This window comes from Procambarus clarkii, chromosome 42, assembly GCF_040958095.1.
Source record: "Procambarus clarkii isolate CNS0578487 chromosome 42, FALCON_Pclarkii_2.0, whole genome shotgun sequence".
In the NCBI taxonomy this organism is placed as follows: Eukaryota; Metazoa; Arthropoda; class Malacostraca; order Decapoda; family Cambaridae; genus Procambarus; species Procambarus clarkii.
In genome coordinates this window covers 18,393,989-18,418,147 of record NC_091191.1, presented here as the reverse complement: position 1 = coordinate 18,418,147, position 24,159 = coordinate 18,393,989, and the positions used below count along the sequence as shown (strand labels likewise).

Genomic DNA, 24,159 nt, shown 5'->3' with positions numbered 1-24,159 from the left:
AGACAGAAACGGAGCGGGAGTGAGAAGAAAAGTGCTCAAGGAAAAGGCGTTTTAGAACCGTAGGAGGGGTAAAAGCTTTAGTGATACGGGTCTAGGAAGTACAAAACCGTGGAAGAGGGTCTCTCCATGGGGGTAAAGAAGGAACAACACGAGGAGAAACATTAGAAATACGAACGGAAAGAGAATCCTGGAGGCGAGATAACTGGACAGAAAGAGGGAGGTGGTGAAGAGGAACAGGAAGCGCAGGAGGGGTAAAAGTTAAAGCATGACAGAGGCGAGAGGAAGGATGTTGTAAGGACCACGCAAGATAGCGAAGACAGTAGCGATCACGGCGGTCCTGGAGAGACAGGAAGCCAGTGTCAACATACAAGCTAAGGACGGGAGTCGAACGAAAGGCACCAGAACTGAGGCGCAACCCAGTATGGTGCAAAGCATCAAGACGGCGAAGAGTAGAAGGAGAAGCAGACGAGTAAGCAGGGCAACCATAATCGAGCTTAGACAGGACGAGAGAGGAATGTAAAGCAAGGAGAGTGCGCCTATCTGCCCCCCAAGAAGTATGGGACAAGACCCGAAGGAGGGTAAGGGCCTTAGAGCACTCAACACGGAGGTAAGAGATATGGGGAGACCAAGACAAACGAGTGTCAAGAAATAACCCCAAAAGCTTCGCGGAATCTTTGTATTCAAGGGGATGACCATAAAGTGACAAAGAGGGACGAAGAACAACCCGTTTCCGCGTAAAAGTCATGGCACAAGTCTTAGAAGTAGAGAACTTGAAGCCATGATCGGTGGCCCAAGATGACACGGCATCAATTGCAAGTTGAAACCGGCGCTGAAGGAGAGGCGAATCATCACCCTGACAGCAAAGGGTAAGATCATCAACATAGAGAGCGGAGAAGACACCTGAAGGAAGAGAGGAAAGAAGACCATTGAAGGGAACCAGAAAAAAGAGTAGTGCTCAGAACACTACCCTAGGGCACACCTTCGTATTGCTGAAAAGAGGCAGAGAGAGCAGTACCAAGGCGCACCCGAAAGGAACGACGGGAGAGGAAGCTGCGGAGAAAGAGAGGGAGATGACCACGAAGGCCAAAAGAATGAAGTTGAGATAGAATATGATATCGCCAAGTGGTGTCGTAAGCCTTTTCCAGATCAAAAAGGACGGCAACAACGGAGGTCTTCGCAGCAAAAGCTAGTACGAATATAGACCTCCAAGTTTACCAGGACATCTGTCGTGCTGCGGTACTTGCGGAAACCAAATTGAGAAGGGGAGAGGAGGTGATGGTGTTCTAGGAACCACATCAGACGAACGTTAATCATACGTTCAAAGAGTTTGCAGACACAACTTGTGAGAGCAATATGGCGAAAGTCCTTAGGGGAAGTACCCAGAGACCCCGGTTTGCGAACAGGGAGGACAACGGCATCGAGCCAGTCCTCAGGGACTGACGACGACTCCCAGATCCGATTATACAGACTCAGTAAATACTGAGACGTGCACGGAGGGAAGATGGCGAAGCATCTCATAATGAATACCATCGGAGCCCGCCGCCGTAGAACCGCAGAGGGCCAGGGCAGAACGAAGTTCAGAGAGAGAGAGAAGGGATCATTATAGGGAAGTTGAAGATGAGTGCAGAAATCTAAAGGGACGAGACTCAAGGACAGGTTTACGAAGAAGAAAAGATTGGAGAAGATGAAGACCAGAGCTAACAGAAGAAAAGTGGGAACCCAGTACGGAAGCGACCTGCAACGGGTCCGCCACAAGAGTATCATGGAGGCGAAGGACCGGTGAAACATCGGGAACGAACTTACCCACTATCTTGCGGATACGCTTCCAGATCTGGGCCAGAGGAGTTTCGGACGTAATTGTTGAGACATAAGATGCCCAACATTCACGTTTAGCTGTACGGATGGCCCTACGGGCCACCGCACTCGCTTTCCGAAAGAAAAGAAAAGAATCAGTCGTCTGCCTACGGCGGTGCCTCTTCCAGGCTGCACGCTTACAGCGGACAGCCCGAGCACAGTCCGCATTCCACCAGGGAACGCACTTCCGTGGACCCCGAGAGGAAGAGCGAGGGATAGAGCGGAGGGCAGCGTTGAAGACTGTGTCATGAAAAAGGAGGAGAGCGCGAGAGAGAGGCAAAAGGGAGAGGTCAGAGAGAGTAGCACTGAGGGTAAATAGGGTCCAGTCCGCCTTAGCAAACTGCCACCTAGGGAAAGAGAGGGAAGGGCGAAAAGAGAAAAAGGAAACAAGGATGGGGAAATGATCACTTCCATGGAGGTCATCAAGAACCTGCCACGTGAAATCTAAGTAAAGAGAAGAAGAGCAGAGAGAAAGATCAAGACAAGAAAGGGTGCGAATCCTAGAGTCCAAATGAGTGGGCTCACCAGAATTCAGAAGAGACAGGGAAGAAGAGAGGAGAAACGGCTCAAGAAGGCGACCCCGGGTATTCGTCAGAACGTCACCCCAAAGAGAATGACGACAATTGAAGTCACCCAGCAGGAGCACAGGCTCTGGCAAGGAGTCTAGGAGGTGTTTCAAATCAGGAAGAGAAAGCGGGACACTTGGGGGGAGATAAATAGAACAAACTGTGTACCATTTCCCCACAAAGATACGAGCAGCAGAACAATGGAGAGGCGAAGGAAAAAGTAAAGGAACAAAGGGAACATCAGCACGAATTAAAAGAGCAGAAGAATTAGAAGCCCCAGCAACGGCTGGGGGGGAAGGGAGAGAAAGGAATAGCCACGAAAACGACCAGGACGAGCACCAAGCATCAGCTCCTGGAGACAGACACAAAGGGGCGAAAACCGCGAAATCAGAAGTTGGAGTTCGAGGAAATTGGCGTAATAACCTCGAACGTTCCATTGAAGAATGGACAACGACGAGAAGAGAAAGGACAAAAACAGAGAACAAGGAAGAAACAAAGGCGAAAGAGCAACAGAGCACGTTAAAGAATATCAGGGTCGGGATCAGGGTCAGCAAAGTCAGGGTTGGGGGCATGGGTAAACTGACCAAAGACGGAGGGAAGGACACGGGAGAACAGATCAGAGGTGGGCGGGCGGGGTCCGGAGGAGGAGGAGGAAAAGGAGGAGACAACGGAGAGGAGCAGTCAAGGACAGCAGCAGGAAGAGGGGGGGTAGGAAGAGGGGGGGTAGAAAGAGGGGAGCGTACCTCAGCAAGTACGTAAAAGTACTTGCTTTTAAAAGTACAACCCTTGTGATGGGATCTCTGGATTTGAAGGTTCTCATAATCCATCCTATCATTTTTCTGACTGACGCAATATTTGCTTGGCTATGCTCCATAAATGTTAGGTCGTCAGACATTATTCCCAAATAATTATAGTTTGTGGACCCCATTTTGTGGACATCACTGCGACCAAAGTAGGTATTTGTTTGCATTTATATCAACATGTACATGGTCGGGAAGGATATTTAACAATTTCGGGAAGAAAAATCATTTTTTGAAAGAATTTTTTTCCTATGCAACATGACTGTCACATTATAATATGGTGCAATCTAGTGGTTATTATAGGCAATATTTAAGTTTCTATAAATATTAGCTGTCAAAACTAAAATTTACCATGATAATGCCTAAACATGGATGCAGGACTTGCGCTGTTCCTATGATATTATTTATGGACATACTATATCTGAACCACTAAAATATTCATGTGCTATACCCTTTTTATCACAATTTCTTCTGGAGATTATGCTTACCAATTTTAATAAGAGTTGCCATATGTTCCACAGTACTCTGGAAAACTTATGATATTTAAGGAATCTAAATAGAACAATTTGCCAAGGTCTTTAAAGGCAGTGGTAATAGAATTTGGCTAAGCAGTTCCTAAAATAATTAACTGTTAGCAGTCAATAATGTATAATGCAAAATGATCACAAGATTTAGGGCCACATGTAGTGTCAGCACAACCTTGCCCTGACCTAAAGCACATGAGCAGACATGTCAATACTCTGTATGCAAACGATGAGTCACAATAACGTGGCTGAAGATATGAAGAATTAAACCACACACCAGATGAAGAGACTACGCCGTTTTGGTCCATCCTGGACCATTATCAAGTCGATATCCAGTCAACAATCGACATGATAATGGTCCAGGACAGACCGAAAAAGTGTCGTCTCTTCATCTTCTGGAGTGTGGTTTAGTCTTCATGTCAATACACTTAGCTCAGAAAAAAAACTTTTCAAAAGCATACCATCTGAAGATATCTCCATCAGAATTTGTGATATTCTCTACAAATGTTAATAAAAATATAAATAAATTAGCTTACAAAATGACAAACTTACTGAGTCAAATATAGAAAGACCATCGTGACCTCCTATAGCATATACATGACCATCAAAAGCAACAACTCCTGCTGCACTCCGATGCTTTGTCATTGACGTAACCATTACCCATTTGTTTGTTTCACTGTTGTAGCACTCCACAGTGTTGAGAGACGCGACCCCATCATAACCACCACACACGTATAGATGATCATTTAGAACAGCAGCACCAACAGCACTGCAAATCAAGATAATCATTTAATAAAGCATCAGAACTATGACTCAACCTGTTAAAAATATATATAAATAAACACATCCAGCAATTATACATCTTTTCAAATCAAGCATTACAGTATATGTAATGAAATTGTCTTTTCTCGACAGCCTCAGTGGCTTCTTACAATGCTACTAAGGCCTCTTCAATAACTCCCAATGTTGACACCACAGATTTTTAGCAAAGGAGGCTACTGACTGAAGAAAAAACCAGCGTTGAATGTAATGAAACGCCATTTTCTGGGTGAGACCCGGAGGCTCCCCGGAGCTTTACCTTTACCGGCTGATATGCTAATGTCAGACTTTGGCATCAGTCATGTGTATGGAGTTCTAGGGCCTACCGGGGACCACGAGCCAGAACCTGGCCCCCTCAGAGAGGCAAGGGGAGCAATGGCCTATAGAAACCCCCGTGTGGTTGGAAGCATTCTATGTCTGCCATCGACCGGGTCAAGCATCCAGAAAGGTAAGCATTCCAAAACAAACCCCTATTCTGGTGAAAATTGCTACCTAAGCCGAACTAGTGAATAGAACTCTTCAACAGAAAACACGGAAACTAGTATGACGTCATACGTCACCGCGCCGCTGTCTGCGCAGCTCCCCCCTCCCCGGGAGGGGGAAGGGGGAGCCCCAGACCTCCCACGCCGGCTATCCACCCATCAGTTCTGAGGCTGGATGTCAAAACACGCGAAAAACGCCGACCGGAGGGAGGGAGGGTTGCCGGGGAGCCTCCGGGTCTCACCCAGAAAATGGCGTTTCATTACATTCAACGCTGGTTTTCTGGGGGGAGCCCCGTCGGCTCCCCGGAGCTAACTACCCACAGAGGAAGGTCAAAGGGACAAAACCGGGAGGCGGACACCACGCACCCCCCAAGGAGGCGAGACAACCGGCAGCAAACGCCAACCCAAGGCGCCACAGCCCCGAAAATCCCGGGAACAACACGAGAACCACGAGCAGCAAGGCCCCTGCACGAACACCAAAAATCCATGCCCGAAAGACTGCAAGGCCACGTCGCCCAGACGGCAACGAGAGCAGCGAAGCCACGAACGCCACAGGCATAAGGGAAGAACACAGGCAGCTTAGCCACAAGAAACACGGCTGACCACCCGGGACACCATCACCCGCGAACCGGGAAGAACAGAACCGGATCAACGCAAAACGCGCTCCGGACCCAAACGCCGTGGCACTCAAACAACAGCAGAGGGCCGCCACTGAACACAAAAACGACACACCCCCGGCCCGACCAATGAAGCACCAACAAACCCTGGACCCCTCCAGAATGCAGCAGCCCCACCCCGCGCCAGAAAAGATGGAGACTGCTGCCATCAAACAACCAAAACGCTAAAACCGAAGGAGCAAGAAAACACAGCGAACCGACCCCCAGAGGCAAAGGCCCAAAGGAAAGAGCCGACGAAAAAACACACCGGAACCGAAGGGGCACTACCAACCGAGGAGAAGACAGAGCACGCTGACCAGAGACCAGGATGGTGCAAGCGGCGCACGAACAGGCCGGAGGTGAAATGACGCACAAGACAGCTGACTAACGGTGCAGAAGCAACACCAAGACCGAAAGCAAGCTGAAGCGGCTCCGCCTGCGCCGCACGAAAAGAGGCGACAGTATGTGGCAAGACGACGGCCCCCAACCCCCACGAGAAAACCAAGCCGAGAGTAAACCAAGCCAACAAGAAGGACCCACCGAAGAAGGGACAGGAAAAGGAAGGACCGCCAAAATACCCCATACTGCCGCCAAGAAGCACGCAGGTGGGACACCTACCACGAAGCCACCCGACCACCAACCGGAGGCGAGACCACGAGGCAGAACATAAGCAGCCCCGACAAGGCCCCCCCGAGCCCAGGAAAAAGGCGGAGCCGCGAGAAGATCTCGGGCGCGACCACCGAAACCCAGGCGGCACAAGGAGATGGAACGTCTGCCGAACAGAAAAACTCCGAAGCATGCAAGCCCGCCAGGAGTTCAGAAACGACGGGTCCGACGCGAGACATCGCAAGAACCCCCCCAAAAAAATAAAACAACAACAACAACCGGCAGGGCAAGCTAGGAAAACCAAAGAAGGCGGAAGGGTCGCCGCCAGAACAGGACCCGAACCAAGGGGCCCGAACAACTGCAACAGACCGAAACAAAGAAGCACATCACAGGACACAGGCTGACCAACGCCTAAGAACACACGCAGAACATTCCTGCTGCAGAAGAGGCAGGAAGAAAGAGCAGAAACACAAAAAAAAAAAAAACCAGGAGAACAACCAGGGGTGGACAATCAGGCAGGGACAAAAACCCCACGCAATCCCCAGGCACAAAACGGCAGCAAAGCGCCACTCCACAACCGGACACAGGAACAAGGACACGCCACCGTGAAACACGGTACCAATGCTCACGTGCAGCAGCAGCAGCAACAGGCACCACTGCAACATGCAACATGTAAATAGCAACACCCCTCTGCAAAGGCAGAGAACGGAGCAGGCAGACCCCAGACAGGGCCAACGGAGACACGACAAAACCCTGCAGGCCCAGAAACCTGCACCAGGCGACCGACGGCGGAGAAACCCCGCTCGATACCTGCTGGATGAGGTACTGGGAGCTCTTTTACACCTCAAGCCCGGCCCAAGGTCAGGCCAGACCGGCCAGAGGATGGCCCACCAGGCAGCTGCTAGGAGCAGTCCACCGGCCCACATACCCCCACAACCAGGACGGGCCGGAACTGCCATACGAAAACAGGCCAGTGCGCCCTGGAAGTCCACGGACGAACCAGCAAGAAGGCTTATGCTCGCAAGTAGGTCGTGTAACAAGCACAGACCACTGATGGTAATACAGTGTTCCCCAAAAGTGCCAATAGCACCACTGCACTCCACTGGTACTATCCCGCAAGTTCTACCAGATAGGCGGGACCCAAGAGCCAGAGCTCAAATCCTGCAAGCACAGCCAGGAGCCTCACCAGGTGAGTACAGAACCAACCCTACAACCCCCACACCTCACAACATTAAAAAAGGAGGGTCCCCTGAACGACTGTAGCATGGGTTGGACATGCACAGGAGGGGGACAGGAAGGGGTGATAAAGGGACAGTCACTGGTGTGCGAACGGTCTCAGTCGTACAAAATTATACCTAAATAAAGACAGGTATATGAACACCGCCGCATCCAGCGCCCGGCCAAAAGACGCCAGACCGCAGAAACTCACCTGGCGAATGGTGGCTCGAACTTGACACGACTCAACCGTGCCCAGAAGAACTTGGGAGCACCGCCAGGTGAAGACGCCAGAGCCGGACCCGCAGGAGAACAGGGAGAGGCGAAGGAGGCGGTCCACACCCATGACACAGAAAACCGCGGTGTCCTCCCCACAACTGGGAACCAGGACACCCCTGGCGCAAAGGGGCACATACCGCAGCCAGGGAGAAGAACGAGAGGCGAAGCACTGTAGCAAAAAAGGGCGCAAAACCCCAGCACTGAACCATCGCCCAGACCAAAACAAACTCCACGGCGCATGCGCATAACACGCTGGCCGAACCGCACACCCTCCCTGCGGGAAGGCGCCAGCCAGGACTATTGCACGAGAAAAAGAGCCAAAAGAGGAAGCAGGAACAAGAAAACCGGCCAAAGAAGCAAAGAGCCCAAAAAAGGGAACCCAAACGGGCGACAAGTAGCCCAAACGGGCGACAAGTAGCCCAAACGGCCGACAAGTAGCCCAACCGGGCGACAAGTAGCCCAACCGGGCGACAAGTAGCCCAACAGGGCGACAAGTAGCCCAACAGGGCGACAAGTAGCCCAACAGGGCGACAAGTAGCCCAACAGGGCGACAAGTAGCCCAACAGGGCGACAAGTAGCCCAACAGGGCGACAAGTACTAGGAGCCGACAGACGTTCCAATAATGCGGGAAGTAGCGAAAAACCTTCCCGTACCCTCGAGAACACAGAAGCCAACACTAGTCCCGAAGGCACACGAAGGCGCAGGCGCACCCGAGATCAAAAGTCACGCAGAACCCCATCGAACGGGGAAACATGACAAAAACACCGTCCCAAAAAGCGGGGGAGGAAACATCCACCCACAGGACGGAACCAACCGACTCAAAGGCCAAGGAACCGAGCCCGGGGAGGGGCCGACGTCCAACAGCACGTACGGCGAGTGGGGAGGAAAAACCCCACTCCGCGTAACCACAAGCCCCGCCTAGAGGGGGATAAAACCCCCCACGGGGTCTAACGGGGCCAAGGCCCCCCAAGTCAGCCCCTCCCCAGCCCCGGGAACCTACACGACAGGCCCCGGGGCCGAGCCGTTCCCCCAAAGCCCCGGCCGTACCAGAAAACCGGGGCAGCCGTGAAAACACTAAGGAAGGGAGCCCACTGGCAGACTCATACAACACGGCTGGAGGAACAGGCCCAAATGCCCCCGTCACTACCCCGGAAGGGGAATTCCCCGAGACTGCCCGAGTCTCAACACCACCAAACACCCCGCCCTGAACCTACAGACGGTAAGGAACCGGATGCAGGCAGGAAGGGTGAACCAGGGGAAAAACGAAATACAACGGGGCAGCCCCGGGGCTCCCGGGGAGGAAACCACGAGAACGTTGCCACCACCAAGGCTCAAGTGCAACGCCCCTGCTGCCCGCACCCGCTTTGTTAGCACAACTGGGTAACCGAGCCACAACGAGCAACCAAACTCGCAGGACACCGGGTCGAAGGTGTCACCGACCCCACAGGCAGCAGACGGAGGCAAAACAGAGAGTCACCCAGAGACAAAAGGTGAGAGCAACCCTCAAACTCGCTGGAAGCGAGGGGGGGGCTCTGGGGTCACATCCATCGGACCCGCGCGCCCCCAGGGGTTTCCCAGGGTCCCGAGCGTTTACTTTAAGAGGACTCGCGCTCAGGTAATCCCAGGCAGGGTACTGCTAACCGGCACCCAAGCTACCAAACAACTTTCTAAGAGCTGAACCCCCGGGACGTGTACACTCACGGGGACCTAGCAGGGGGTACCACCAGAAATACTCAGAACACAAGGGACACAAGGGGCAAGAACGAAGGCAGACCCCCCCACCAGGTATATAAACAAAAGAAAAAGAAAACCCCGCAAGAGGACAGCGTACCCAAGCGGAACAGAGCCGGCCGCTATGATTGGTAAAGACAAGCTGCACAGTACCCCGCGCCCCACCAGTGCAAACACTGCCCCTTACTCTAAGGCGAACAAGGGAGACAGAACACCCGAGCACACAAAGAGCGGCCGAAAACCAAGCGGTAAACGGCCAAGCAGGGGCAGGACCCAAGGAACTTGTGGAAGGTGGCCCCAAGCCCCAAGGGCAGTACTTACAGGGCACCTAGGGAAGGGAACCCTAGGCGCATGCAGCCCGAGTACTGAAGAATCACACCCGGCTCACGCACCACCTAGAAAACAGACACCACACTCTAGGTACAGTGCTGAAACAACCACTGGAGCCGGAGCACATAACCATTGCCTATAGCATCAGCCGAAGAACTGATGGGTGGATAGCCGGCGTGGGAGGTCTGGGGCTCCCCCTTCCCCCTCCCGGGGAGGGGGGAGCTGCGCAGACAGCGGCGCGGTGACGTATGACGTCATACTAGTTTCCGTGTTTTCTGTTGAAGAGTTCTATTCACTAGTTCGGCTTAGGTAGCAATTTTCACCAGAATAGGGGTTTGTTTTGGAATGCTTACCTTTCTGGATGCTTGACCCGGTCGATGGCAGACATAGAATGCTTCCAACCACACGGGGGTTTCTATAGGCCATTGCTCCCCTTGCCTCTCTGAGGGGGCCAGGTTCTGGCTCGTGGTCCCCGGTAGGCCCTAGAACTCCATACACATGACTGATGCCAAAGTCTGACATTAGCATATCAGCCGGTAAAGGTAAAGCTCCGGGGAGCCGACGGGGCTCCCCCCAGAAAATATATGTATACAGTATACAGGAGTACCACGGTTTAAGAATTTAATCCGTTATTGGAGACGGTTCGTAACCCGAAAATTCGTAAACCGAAGTGAATTTCCCCATAATAAATAATGAGAAATTAATTAATCACATTCCCGACTCCCCAAAAACTTCACTTCCAAGTAAATTTTATACCTAATTCACCCAAATCTACATTACAAAAGTATGTTCAAATTATTACATACCCTTGCTGATGACTCCTGTTGGCTTATGAAAGATGGTGAGGAGGGGGGAAGGGGAGGGGCAGAGGTGTTACTGTTTGGAAGGGGAGTCCCCTTCCATGATAACATCAGGTAGTGAAGATTTTTCTAGAGTGCACTCTCTGGCATGTTTTGCCTGTATACCACTAGGTCCTGGTTGTGGCTCACTGCTTAATTTTCTCACAACGAAACGATCCATTGCATTGTTTTTCCCTTCTTAGCAACATTTGTCTGTAGTGAGGCATCACATTGTCATTGAAAAGATTAATGCAACGGCCTACTACAGCTTTCTATGAGTGAGTCTTTTCAATAAAAGTTTGCATTTCTTCCCACATCTGACACCACTTCCTATTTGGTTTCTGAGCTGTCTAATGGTGCTCAGACAGCTCAGACAAACCATTATGCTATTGTTTGTCTGAGTTGGCACCCTCCCCCATGTCTCAACACTATGAATACCACTTCTTTTTCTAAATTTGTCAAACTATCCCCGGCTTGCCTTGAAGTCTTTCGTATCTGCACTCGTTCCAGGGATTTTCTTTACAAGGTCTTCGTGCAATACCCTGGCTTCCTCACAAATGATGGCCTCTGAAACACTATCACCCGCTCCTTGTTGTGTATTCAAATTAATAACAACTTTTCCACATCCTCAAGTATTTGTGGTCTTTGTTTTGTGATTGTTAATATGCCTTTTACCACTTTAGCACTCATAATGTCCTTTTTCTTGGCAAGTACAGTGCATATCGTTGACATGGATTTGTTGTACTGCCTAGCTAGTTCAACAATACAAGTTCCATTTTCATACTTACGAATGATCTCTTGTTTCTCCTCAATTGTCATTCACACATGCAATTTCTTTCCTTGAACCTTACCACTGGCTTTCTTGAGACCCATGGCGAGATATATAATAACAACTTTTATGCTCAAATGGCCAAAAATCAGACAAAAAACCAGCGTTGAATGTAATGAAACGCCATTTTCTGGGTGAGCCCCGGAGGCTCCCTGGAGCTTATCGGGCTAATGTGTGTTATGTTAGACCGGGACATTAGCTAAGGAGTTCAGACCTACCAGGGACCAGCGCCAGAACCTGGCCCCTTCAGAGAGGTTTCAGGGAGCAATGGCCCTGGAAAACCCCATATGGTTGGGGGTTTTCCTTATCTGCCATCGACCGGGGTTAGGCACCCAGAAAGGTAGGCGTAACAAAACAAACCCCACATGGTAAGAAACTACAACAAAAACCGAACAGAGAGGTAGAAAACTCCCTACAATCCCATGGAAACAAGCAAACAAGCAAACATCACACTTTACTGCCGCGCCGATCGTCCGCGCAGCCCTCCCCACCCCGGGAGGGGGAGGGGGGAGCCCCGGACCTACCGCGCCGGCTGCCAAGCTCCAGTTCGGAAGCTAAGCTTCAACCAACGCGAAAAAACCGCCGACCGGTGGGAGGGAGGGTTTCCAGGGAGCCTCCGGGGCTCACCCAGAAAATGGCGTTTCATTACATTCAACGCTGGTTTTCTGTGGGGAGCCCCTACGGCTCCCTGGAGCTTCATACCCAAAGAGAAGGAAAAGAAAGGGCTAACCCGGGAGGCGGCCGCCACAAACTCTGCAACGCAAAGCCAAGACAACCGGTCGCAAACCTGCGACCCAAGGCAACAAGAACGCCCAAGAACAGACGCACACACGGATGGGCGGCCAAAAACCTGTGCGACCCACAATTCCCTGCGCCCGAAATGAGCCCGAGACGTCACCAACACAGCAGCAATTGCTGCAAACGTCTGAACAGCACGGGCGCAAAGACAGACCGCAGTAAGAAGGAAAACACTGCGGACGACCCGGGAGACCCGAGCCCTGAAAACAGGGAACGAAGGAACCGGATCAACCACAGCGCATCCCCAGGAACGGTACGCCGGCAACAGCAAAAAGCACAACTGGACAACACAGGACGCACCCCCCGGCCAAACCAAACAAGTACTAATACCCCAAGAACCCCTCCGGAAAGCAGCCGTCTCGACCGTCGCCAGGACAGAGAAAGGCTGCACACCAATAAAGCTACCACCAGTACCAAAGAGGAGGAAACTAAAACCGAAGGGGCTACCACAAACGGAGGGGAAGAGAAGAAGGCACCCTGAACAAGGACCAGGATGGCTCAGGCGACTCATGAGCAGGCCGGAGGGGAAACAAAACGCGAGAAGACGTAATAAACGTCATACAGTCTCCAAGACGAAGCTCGCAGGTGGGACACCGTCAACAAAGCCACCTGAACACCATAGAGATGGCGATACCTGCGTCAAAATACCAGACGCGAAGAGCCAAAGAGAAGGCCGAACCAGTCACGGACAGGACCGATTCGGCCTGCTGAAAGAGGCGAAGCCTCAGGAAAAACGCCCCGGGTACGGACACCTATCAAGCAGCGTCTGAAAAGAAGGCCGGGCCGGCCACAGTGGAACCATAAGGACTGTTCTCGTGGGAATGGGCTGCAACTGAGCCAGAACCCGAAGCAACAGCTGGACCGGGAGAAGAGGTACAGGTACCCCCCACCTCGACCAGGCCTGCCGAAAGCCTCCACCGTGAAGTCCTCGCAGGTGGGAAGGGCGCCACAAAACGGGCGACGCCTAGACCACGCCGACCCGAAGACGTCCATGGCCAGGAGTCCATAAGCCCAACAGAGCCAACAAAACGAATCGGCGACGACTGGCCAACCCACGAAGAGGAATGAACCGAGACAGCTGTCCACCAGGACGCAGGACACACCCCAGACACGAACCACACGGTTAACCAAACCCCCTGTGGTTCCGGCAAGAACCACCAGAGAACAGTCCAAACAGAGCTGAATGGTAGAGTACCTAGTGACCCAAACCCTCCGAAGCGCAAACCAGACAGCCATGAACACCTGAACCGGGCTGTGAGCCCGATGGACAGACAGACTCCATCAACCTCGGCCGACCTGGTGAGCACTGGTCACAAAGCCCCAGCCGAGAGACGACCCGTCCGTGAACACATCGAGCGAAGGCTCGGGGAGCCGCCAAGGCACGGAACCCCGAAAACCCCAAAGAGGAAGCTGGTGACGCAGCACCAACACCAGATCCCCAGAGGAACCCAAGGAATGCAAGAGGCGGAAGTGGAGTCTCCGTAGGAACCAACCGACGCCGGAGCGAAACCCGACTCCGCGGGCAGACAAGCACGCCGAAGTGCAAACTCCCGCACAACCGCCCAAGCAACCGCTGAGCAACCCGGGACCCCCTCCTGAACAGCCAAAGGCGGGACCACAGCCACAGCAACACTTCTGGAGGGAAGACAATGAGGGGCCCAAGAGCCTGAAACAAGGCCCAGGTCCGAACCCGGGACGGAAACAGAAGGTAAAACCTCCAGATCACCAGGAAACCAAACCCAGCGATCTGGAAAGAACCATCCCCTGGCGAGCAGACAAGCGGACTGACTGGGAGCCCACTCCAGCCAGTCGTCGAGGTAGGCCAGACACCGAATCTCAGACGCAGACAGGGCACTAAGATCCGGGAAAGATGCAAAGAGTATACAAAGTGCCCTTCACAAAATAGGGAATGCAATAAAAACAGCAAACCTGAAGCCCCACCACCAAAGCATTGTATGACAATCATATGAAGATATATTATGACATATGACAATCATTATATGACAATATGACAATTATAATCAAAGCATTATATGACAAAGAGTGCTGGGAAGACGGGACACCACGAGAGTAGCACTCATCCTGTAACTACACTTAGGTAAGTACACATAGGTAATTACCAACCGTGCTAGCCCCAGAAAACTGGAGAGGAACGTGCCAAGAAGTGACCTTGAGGTCCAGGTCCACCATCCATGCACCCGGCCCTAACAGAATCCGAACAGGAGACAACAGTCCTCCGAGCAGGGCAGAGGATCCAGGGCGCAGACGGAAGTAGTCCAGAAGAACTGCAGACTGGAAAAGCTCATGACTGCAAAGAGCAGACGGGAAAAGCTCATGACTGCAAAGAGCAGACGGGAAGCCCAGAAGGATGGGGCGGATCGACCACGCCCCACGCACCCACGAAGAGGAAATGACGAAGCGCAGGGAAGAAGCCCACCCCGCCAGCTCTGAACCCCCCCCAAGGGGGAGAAGCCGTCCTCCGACGCCAGCAGAGGCCGGAAGACAACCCAAAGCGCCCACCAACAGCGGGACCAAGCGAGAGGCAACAGAGCAAGCTGCTCCCCCAGCGCCCAGTCAACAGAGAAGGGAACAGAACCCCTTCAGAAAGAAAAAGTACACTACCGAAGTCATGAGGAGAGACTACGGGAATGAAACCACACTTCGCTGGAAGAGGAAGTGAGGGGAAACCTGATCACCACATACAAGATACCCAAGGGAATCAACAGGGTTGAGAAGGACAGGATATGTAACAAGGGGCACTAAGAAGTAATGTGGCGACTCCTCACACAAGGAACGAGGCTGACCCCCATACAATGTCACATGTAGACATGACAGAGCCCAAGAGGCACAGGAACCGATACACCTGTTGACGGACGGTTGAGAGGCAGGACCAAGGAGCCAGAGCTCAACCCACACAAGCACAACTAGGTGAGGACATATAGTGTAAAAGCACAAGCCGCCGACTAGTGGCAAAGAGCACTACGCCGGCCAGGCAAAGAAGGCACAAAACTGCATCAAAAGGCCCACCTCGACAGCAAAACCACAAAGTCCCAGCACAACCACAACATGTGCCAAGACCCAAAAAGCTCAGTCTGCAAGCCAGGAAGACCCCCGGAACCCCAAAAGGCAGAACCGGGTCACATGAGGAAACAAAGTCCCCTGAACCCACAAAAGGGGGCCCAAGAGGAAGAAACCTCCAGAACGAAACCAAGGAACCCAAAGGAACCCAGAATCGAACCAGGGGGAGCCCAAACCACCACATTTGCCAGCGGAGAACACCACTAAAAGGCAAAGCACAGACCCCAGCAGAACGCCCTGGGAAAACGGTCCCAACAGACCGAAAACCGAGGGGCAAGGTGTGGGAGCAAGCATACCAGCCAGGGGCACTGAGCCTAAACCCAGAGGCTCAGACCCAAAATCAACACCCAAACGTTCCCAGAGAAACAGGCAACGGCAAGAAAACACCAGAAAAACAAAGAAACGACAACAGGAGAACAAAAAACCCTGCAAATTTTTCGAAAACTCACCAGACGCTCGCTCGCACACCCAGACGCATGTAAACAAACCGCAACGCCGCCCTGGTGGCCACGCCGGGAAACCGGCAGACGAAAATGGCCGCCAGCAGGGGCTGTGACTGACGCTTAATACACAAAAACACGCCAGCAAATGTGGGAAGCTAGCAGACTGGAAGGGCGAAAAACGACGCCCAACAGCAGAAAAACCCCTGAAGGGGCAAAACCGCCCCAGAACTGCTAGTAGGCATCCCCCACAGCCCCGGGAACCAACAACAGAGGCCCCGGGGCAGAGCCGTCCTCCAAGCCCTCCGCCCTGAAAGAAAAGCAAGAGCCCATGGGAAAGGCAACAAAAAAGGGCCGCTGGTAAGACCCAGAAGCCTTGGCAGGAGGCACAGGCTCAAACCTCCGTCCCCAACCCGAACGGGGCATCCCCCGAAAACCGCCCGAGTCTCTGCCGCAACTGAACCCCGCCCCGACCCAGAAACCCGCAGACGGTCCGGAGCCGGGAACATGGAGAGAAAGGGGCGAGCAGCACCTAACCAAACGGGGCGGCCACGGGGCATTCGAGTGGGAAACCAACCTAGCATGTTGCAGCAACCTAACCTAGCTTGCAACACGGATGCCGCCTGTACTCTGAACAGTAATAACATCAGGAGAGTACTGGAGAACAAGCAGAGAATCACTCGCAAGACTCCGGGTCAAGGTGTCAGTGACCCAACAGGCAGCATGACGGAGGTAAAAATGGCGACTGTCACCCGGAGACAAGGGAACAGCAACCAACGATCCCGTACAAGACGGGTTGGAACCCGGAAGACACATTCAATGGTCCCCCGAGCCCAGACAGGGGTTTCCAGGGCCCGTAGGGTAACAACTACGGGAAGCCCGGGCAAGGTGTTGCTAACCGGTTAAGAAACCCAAACATAACAAGAGGGTAGATTATAGCACTGAAAACCCCTCGAGACGTGTACAAGCACGGGGGCCTAGCAGAGGGCCGCCAAACACTACCAGTGGAACTATAACCACCTTAGGCAGACCCCCACCAGGCAAGAAAATGAAAAACAAAAGAAAAACCCCGCAAAAGTACACCGTCTCCAGAGGCAACAGAAACCGGCCGCCGCTTAGGTGGCAGGCTGCGCAACACCTTGACGCCCTAACCAGCACAATACCAATCCCTACCCAGGGCCAAACAAGGGCCCCAAGCCCCAGCTGGCCCCAAGGGCGAGGCAAATGCCGAGCAGCAAGAACCTCTACGGGAATGGTTCCCGAACGCCCCAGGGAAGATAACCCTGTAACGCAAGGGCAGTACTCACAGGGCGCTTAGGGAAGTCAGCCACTAAGCACATGCAGCCCCGGCACTGATGAAGTACTCCTGGCCACCGCACACCACAACACACGGCAGTGAACGCCACACAAGGCAAACACCGCCTAGGAAACTGAGGCCAGAGAAGCGTCAATCCCGGTTGACATTAGCGAACGAACTGAAGCTTGGCAGCCGGCGCGGTAGGTCCGGGGCTCCCCCCTCCCCCTCCCGGGGTGGGGAGGGCTGCGCGGACGATCGGCGCGGCAGTAAAGTGTGATGTTTGCTTGTTTGCTTGTTTCCATGGGATTGTAGGGAGTTTTCTACCTCTCTGTTCGGTTTTTGTTGTAGTTTCTTACCATGTGGGGTTTGTTTTGTTACGCCTACCTTTCTGGGTGCCTAACCCCGGTCGATGGCAGATAAGGAAAACCCCCAACCATATGGGGTTTTCCAGGGCCATTGCTCCCTGAAACCTCTCTGAAGGGGCCAGGTTCTGGCGCTGGTCCCTGGTAGGTCTGAACTCCTTAGCTAATGTCCCGGTCTAACATAACACACATTAGCCCGATAAGCTCCAGGGAGCCGTAGGGGCTCCCCACAGAAAACTTAATATTCTTGTGAAGAATTCAGGCAGGATAGTACTGGGCACAAGGCACTGTTAACACTATCGCGCATGCCACGTGAGCACTGCAGACTTTGATGTCATGGGGCTAATGGTGCGGGCGAGCGTGCGGTGATGCCTAAATGTGTATACTCGTTTCAGTTTTCTCACCTTAATTCTTGTGCTACATTGTTCGTTTTGGTATCATTGTATTTGCAATTAAATACCATGCAGATGTATATGCATATAATGTACAAAAGCCTGGCGAGCCTCCCCAAAGCAAAGCCTAAAGTCGGAAAAGTTACCTGTGAGCGCACAAAATCAGTAAAAATGTGTATACTCGTTTCAGTTTTCTCACCTTAATTCTCGTGCTACATCGTTCGTTTTGGTATCATTGTGTTCACAATTAAATTCCCTGCAGATGTATATGCATATAATGTCCAAAAGACTGGCGAGACTTCCCACAGCAAGCCTAAAATTACCCGTGAATGAGCACCAATTTGCACACCACAACCTAATGTTTATACTCATTCAGTTTGATGACATCAATTTTCATGTTACATCGCTCATTTTGGTATCAAATTGTTCGCAATATAAAGGCGCGCATTTTAAAACTAGTCCCATAATAATACCACAATAAATAGAATTTTAACAAATATTTTAATATTTAAAATTTAGACCCAAAAACGTATTTGTAATCTTTCAAGTATTCTGACACTAAGTTTCGTGTTACATCTTTCACTTTGGTATCAAATTGTGCACATTCTAAAGGCGCTTATTTTGAAAATATCCCGAGGGTGATCGGATAAAAAATGAATTTTATAAAAATATTTTTGTAGTGGACGCGACTCCTGTCCACAGCTAGGACTCAGGAGAAAAAAAAATGGACGTGATCGGTGTCCAAAGCGAGCAATAGTCACAAGTCTCACAAGTCAAGCCTGGCCTCGGGCCAGGCTTGGGGAGTAGAAGACCTCCCAGAACCCCATCAAGCAGCTATCAAGCAGATAGTGTTAAACTGAGGCGTGATCGCCATGCCACCACGCGCTAGGTCGGCCGTACGCGTATCAACAAACTTGTATCTCGATTCAAATTTTAAGAACAAATCGGGCTCGTAACCCGAAAAGTTTGTAAACAGGGACGTTCATAACTCGAAGTACCACTGTGTACTCACCCACCTAATTCACCTAATTGTGCTTGCGGGGATTGAGCTCTGGCTCTTTGGTCCCACCTCTCAACTGTCAATCAACAGGTGTACAGGTTCCTGACCCTATTAGGCTCTATCATATCTACACTTGAAACTGTGTATGGAGTCAGCCTCCACCACATCACTTCCTAATACATTACATAAAAAAATTTGTCAACCACTCTGACACTAAAAAAGTTCTTTCTAATACAGTATCTCTGTGGCTCATTTGGGCACTCAGTTTACACCTGTGTCCCCTAGTGCGAGTGCCCCTTGTGTTAAATAGCCTATCTTTATCTACCCTATCGATTCCCTTGAGAATCTTGAATGTGGTGATCATGTCCCCCCTAACTCTTCTGTTAGTGTGTGTGTGTGTGTGTGTGTGTGTAATTGCCTAAGTAATTACCTAAGTGTAGTTACAGGATGAGAGCTACGCTCGTGGTGTCCCGTCTCCCCAGCACTCTTTCTCATATAATGCTTTGAAATTACTGATGGTTTTGGCCTCCACTACCCTCTCACTTAACTTGTTCCAACCGTCTACCACTCTGTTTACAAAAGTGAATTTTCGTATATTTCTCCGGCAGCTTTGTTTTGTTAGTTTAAAACTATGACCTCTTGTTCTTGAAGTTCCCGGTCTCAGGAATTCTTCCCTATCAATTTTATCGATTCCTGTTACTATTTTGAACGTAGTGATCATATCACCTCTTTTTCTTCTATCTTCTAGTTTTTGCATATTTAATGCCTCTAACCTCTCCTCGTAGCTCTTGTCCTTCAGTTCTGGGAGTCACTTAGTGGCATGTCATTGCACCTTTTCAAGCTTGTTGATGTGCTTCTTAAGATATGGGCACCATACAACCGCTGCATATTCTAGCTTTGGTCTAATAAAAGTCGTGAACAATTTCTTTAGTATTTCGCCATCCACGTATTTAAAAGCAATTTTGGGGGAAGAAAGTGTAGCATAGGCTCCTCGCACAATGTTCTTAATGTGGTCCTCAGGTGACAGTTTTCTATCTAGAACCACCCCTAGATCCCTTTCTTTGTCAGAATTCTTTAAAGATTTCTCACATAATTTATAGGTTGTGTGGGTTTATGTTCTCCAATTCCACATTCCATAACATGGCATTTGTTCACATTAAATTCCATTTGCCAAGTGTTGCTCCATATACTTATTTTGTCCAGGTCTTCTTGAAGGGCATGACAATCATCTAGGTTTCTTATCTTCCCTATTATCTTAGCATCATCAGCAAACATGTTCATGTAATTCTGTATTCCCACTGGTAGATCGTTTATGTAGACAATGAACATTACCGGTGCAAGAACTGAACCCTGTGGTACTCCACTCGTGACATTCCTCCAATCCGATACCTTGCCTCTGATTACGGCCCTCATTTTTCTGTCAGTTAGGAAATTTTTCATCCATGTTAGTAGCTTATCTGTCACTCCTCCAATATGTTCCAGTTTCCAGAACAACCTCTTATGGGGAACTCTGTCGAAAGCCTTTTTTAGGTCCAGATAGATGCAGTCAACCCAACCATCTCTTTCCTGTAAAATCTCTGTGGCTCGATCATAAAAACTGAATAAGTTCGTTACACAGGATCTTCCAGATCGAAAACCATACTGTCTGTCTGATATTATATCATTTCTCTCCAGGTGTTCTACCTATTTAGTTTTAATTATTTTTTCCAATATTTTCATTATTACATTTGTCAATGATACCGGTCTATAATTAAGGGGTCTTCCCTGCTTCCACTTTTGTAGATTGGAACTACGTTAGCCTTTTCCCACATATCAGCTACAACTCCTGTACACAGGGATGCCTGAAAAATCAGTTGAAGTGGAATGCTGAGCTCAGGTGCACATTCTCTCAGAACCCATGGTGAAACTCCATTTGGACCAACTGCTTTGTTCTTACTTAGCTCCTTGAGCATCTTTTCCACTTCGTCTCTAGACACCTCTATGTGCTCTATGTTGTTCTCTGGAATTCTTATTGTGTCTGGTTCCCTAAAGATTTCATTTTGTACAAACACACTTGAACTTTTCGTTTAGTGTTTCACACATTTCTTTTTCATTTTCCATGAATCTATGTCCCATTTTCAACCTCTGAATATTATCCTTTACCTGTAATTTGTTGTTTATGAATTTATAGAATAGACCTGGTTCTGTTTTACATTGTCTGCAATGCCTTTTTCAAAATTTCTTTCTGCCTCTCTCCTCACTGCCGTGTAGGTGTTTCTCACATCTTTGTATCGCTGGTATGTTTGGGGGTTTGGCCTCTTCCTGTATTGATTCCGTTTTTGTGTCTTTTGGTCTCTGGTCCTCTCGCAATTTTTATTGAACCAATCCTGTTTCCTAGTTCTGCATCTCTGTTTTGGTATAATTTATTTGTGCCTTTATCATACATTTCACAAAACTTGACATACATCTCATTCACTTCCTTGCCTAGTGACAAGTCTGTCCAATTACACTCATTAAAAAAATTTTGAAGTTCCCGTAGTGACCTCTCCTTAAATCGAGTTTATCAGCTGTTTCAATGTCCCCATTTTCCTCTAGATGATATCTTAAAGCATAATCAATGTCTAACAGGACGTGATCACTCTTTCCCAAGGGAGGAAGGTAGTGGATGTCAAATATCTCTTCTTCTTTCCTGGTGAATACTAGATCCAGTACTGACGGTACATCTCCTTCCCTCATTCTTGTGGCCTCCTTTATGTGTTGATACAAGAATGTCTCCAGAATGAGGTTCATAAATCTGCATGTCCAAAAGTCCTCCGTTCTTGCTTCATAGCCCTCCCAGTCTATTGCTCTAAAGTTGAAGTCCCTCAGTATCAACAGTCGTGATTTATCTTTATCTGCTTGTACAATAATATCTCTCATGACCATTATGAGGCCCTCTTGTTTGTCATCTAGTTCTTCCTTTGTCCATGTGTTGCTTGCTGGTGGGCTGTAGGCATTTAAAATTATCAGCTTATCATCCTGATTCCAGATCTGCAATGCCATTATGTCAATTTCTCGAGGGTTTTCAAATATTAACTCTCTTACCTTCAGGTGTTTTTTCACCAGTACAGCCACTCCTCCTCCCTTCCTAGTTTTCCTGTCACGTTTCCAACTGAATAGCCTCTTGGGAATATGACTTCATTTAATATATTTCCTTCAAGTTTCGTCTCTGATAATGCGACAATATCTGGGACCCTAAGCTGAATTATATCTTGCAACTCCAAAGTTTTTGACCTCACTCCATCTATGTTGGTATATACAATTTTCAGGAACATGTTCCCTTTTCCTTAGCTCTTTACTCCCCCTTCCACTACTGATCTTGTTGCATTGTTTTTATGTACCATTTCACAAGCTTTCCAGTCCCTGTCACTTTGTAGAAAAAAGAATTTCTGTCTTCTTCATTTCTATCCCCATTTAGACATTTTGCCTCAATTAGGTTCATTTTCAGCTTTTCTTTGTATTCCTTGGAGAGGTCTTGTCTTATTGACCAAAGTTTGCCAACCTCATCACTCTGCAATTTCCTGACATTTCTAAGCACTTCCATCATGTTTTTCACTCCATTAAACATCACCCTTAAGGGGCTGTTCTTGTCTTCCTCATATTTTCCTATTCTTCTAAAATCACTGACATTTTCCTTTGAGCCTTCTCCTAATCCTACTATTTTCTCTATGATTTTCATCTCTGCTGCTCGGTCCACCCTAGATGAAATTTCCTTCTCTAAACATCCAAAAATTATTATGGACTTACTTTTGTCTGTAGTGTTTTGGACTAATTTACTGTTGGTAACCAGTTCTTTCCTAATTGCTTGCCTAATTTCTGCTTCTTGTTGGTCCTTTCTGGTTTTGACTTCTGAACATACTTCTTTGATAGTCTCTTTCTCTTTTACAACTTGGGCATGTCGCTTTTATTTCTTCTTTATACTTTTCTAGTTCTTTATTCACCTCCTCTATGCGAGTTGTCAGTGAAGTTTCCAGTTGGAGATCCTTACATAACTCTATGTTAGCTCTCAGGCTCCCTTGGAGTTGTTCATCATATGAATCTATTTTCTTGTTTATTTCTTCAAAGTCACCACACTTCACTTTCCACTCCTCCTGATTTGTTACCTTGTCTGTTAATGCAGTAATAATCTTACCTTGCTGAAGAATACTCCCTTTTAGATTGCAAAGCTCACTCCTAAGAGCTTTATTGTCCTCTTCCAATTTAACCACTTTTTCTTCATACTTCTTTTGCATATCCTCAATTATCTCTAACCTGCCAAGAACACCTCCTTTCCTCATATCTTGTGGTGAGAATCCTTTGAAACAATCATCTGTTGATGTGTCTACATTCCCAGTGGTGGTGGTGGCGGCGGCCATCTTTGTTTTTGTTCTAGAACCAAAACAAACTTTACCAACTCGGATATTTTCACTCACTTTTACTTGTTTATTGTATTTTATTTGCTTTTACACTTCCCTGAATCTTTATGTAACCTGGGACACCACTGTAGCCCTCAACCTGTTCCCAATACTTAGGTAATTCGATATTTCCAGGAGCTTGTTGCAGTGTGACTCCTGCCTCCTCCAGCTCCACACACTCCACCTAATTGTGTAATTACCTAAAATTACCTAAAATAAAAATTACCTAAAATTAATTAAAATTACCTAAAATAAAAAATAAAAAAAAAATAAAAAGTGTAACTACCTACGTGTAGTTACAGGATGAGAGCTACGCTCGTGGTGTCCCGTCTCCCAAGCACTCTTTGTCATATAATGCTTTGAAATTACTGACGGTTTTGGCCTCCACCACCTTCTCACTTAACTTGTCCCATCCATCTACCACTCTGTTTACAAAAGTGAATTTTTGTATATTTCTCCGGCAGCTTTGTTTCGTTAGTTTAAATCTATGACCTCTTGTTCTTGAAGTTCCGGGTCTCAGGAATTCTTCCCTATCAATTTTATCGTTTCCTGTTACTATTTTGAACATAGTGATCATATCGCCTCTTTTTCTTCTATCTTCTAGTTTTTGCATATTTAATGCCTCTAACCTCTCCTCGTAGCTCTTGCCCTTCACTTCTGGGAGCCACTTAGTGGCATGTCGTTGCACCTTTTCAAGTTTGTTGATGTGCTTCTTAAGACATGGGCACCATACAACCGCTGCATATTCCAGCTTTGGTCTAATAAAAGTCGTGAACAATTTCTTCAGTATTTCTCCATCCATGTATTTAACCCTTAAATTGCACATCGCATCATATGATTCTTTGGCGTA

The 24,159-nt window shown here is 49.2% G+C and overlaps 1 protein-coding gene across 1 annotated transcript in view; it reads right to left on the bottom strand.

Annotated features, from left to right (window-relative positions):
- The window catches only part of KLHL18 (Kelch like family member 18), a 347,445-nt gene that overhangs the window by 68,857 nt on the left and 254,429 nt on the right, over positions 1–24,159 (bottom strand). Inside the window, exon 8 of the mRNA XM_069339925.1 lies at positions 4,297–4,513. Coding sequence (XP_069196026.1) covers positions 4,297–4,513 — 217 coding nt within the window. The remainder of the gene's footprint in view (positions 1–4,296; positions 4,514–24,159) is intronic.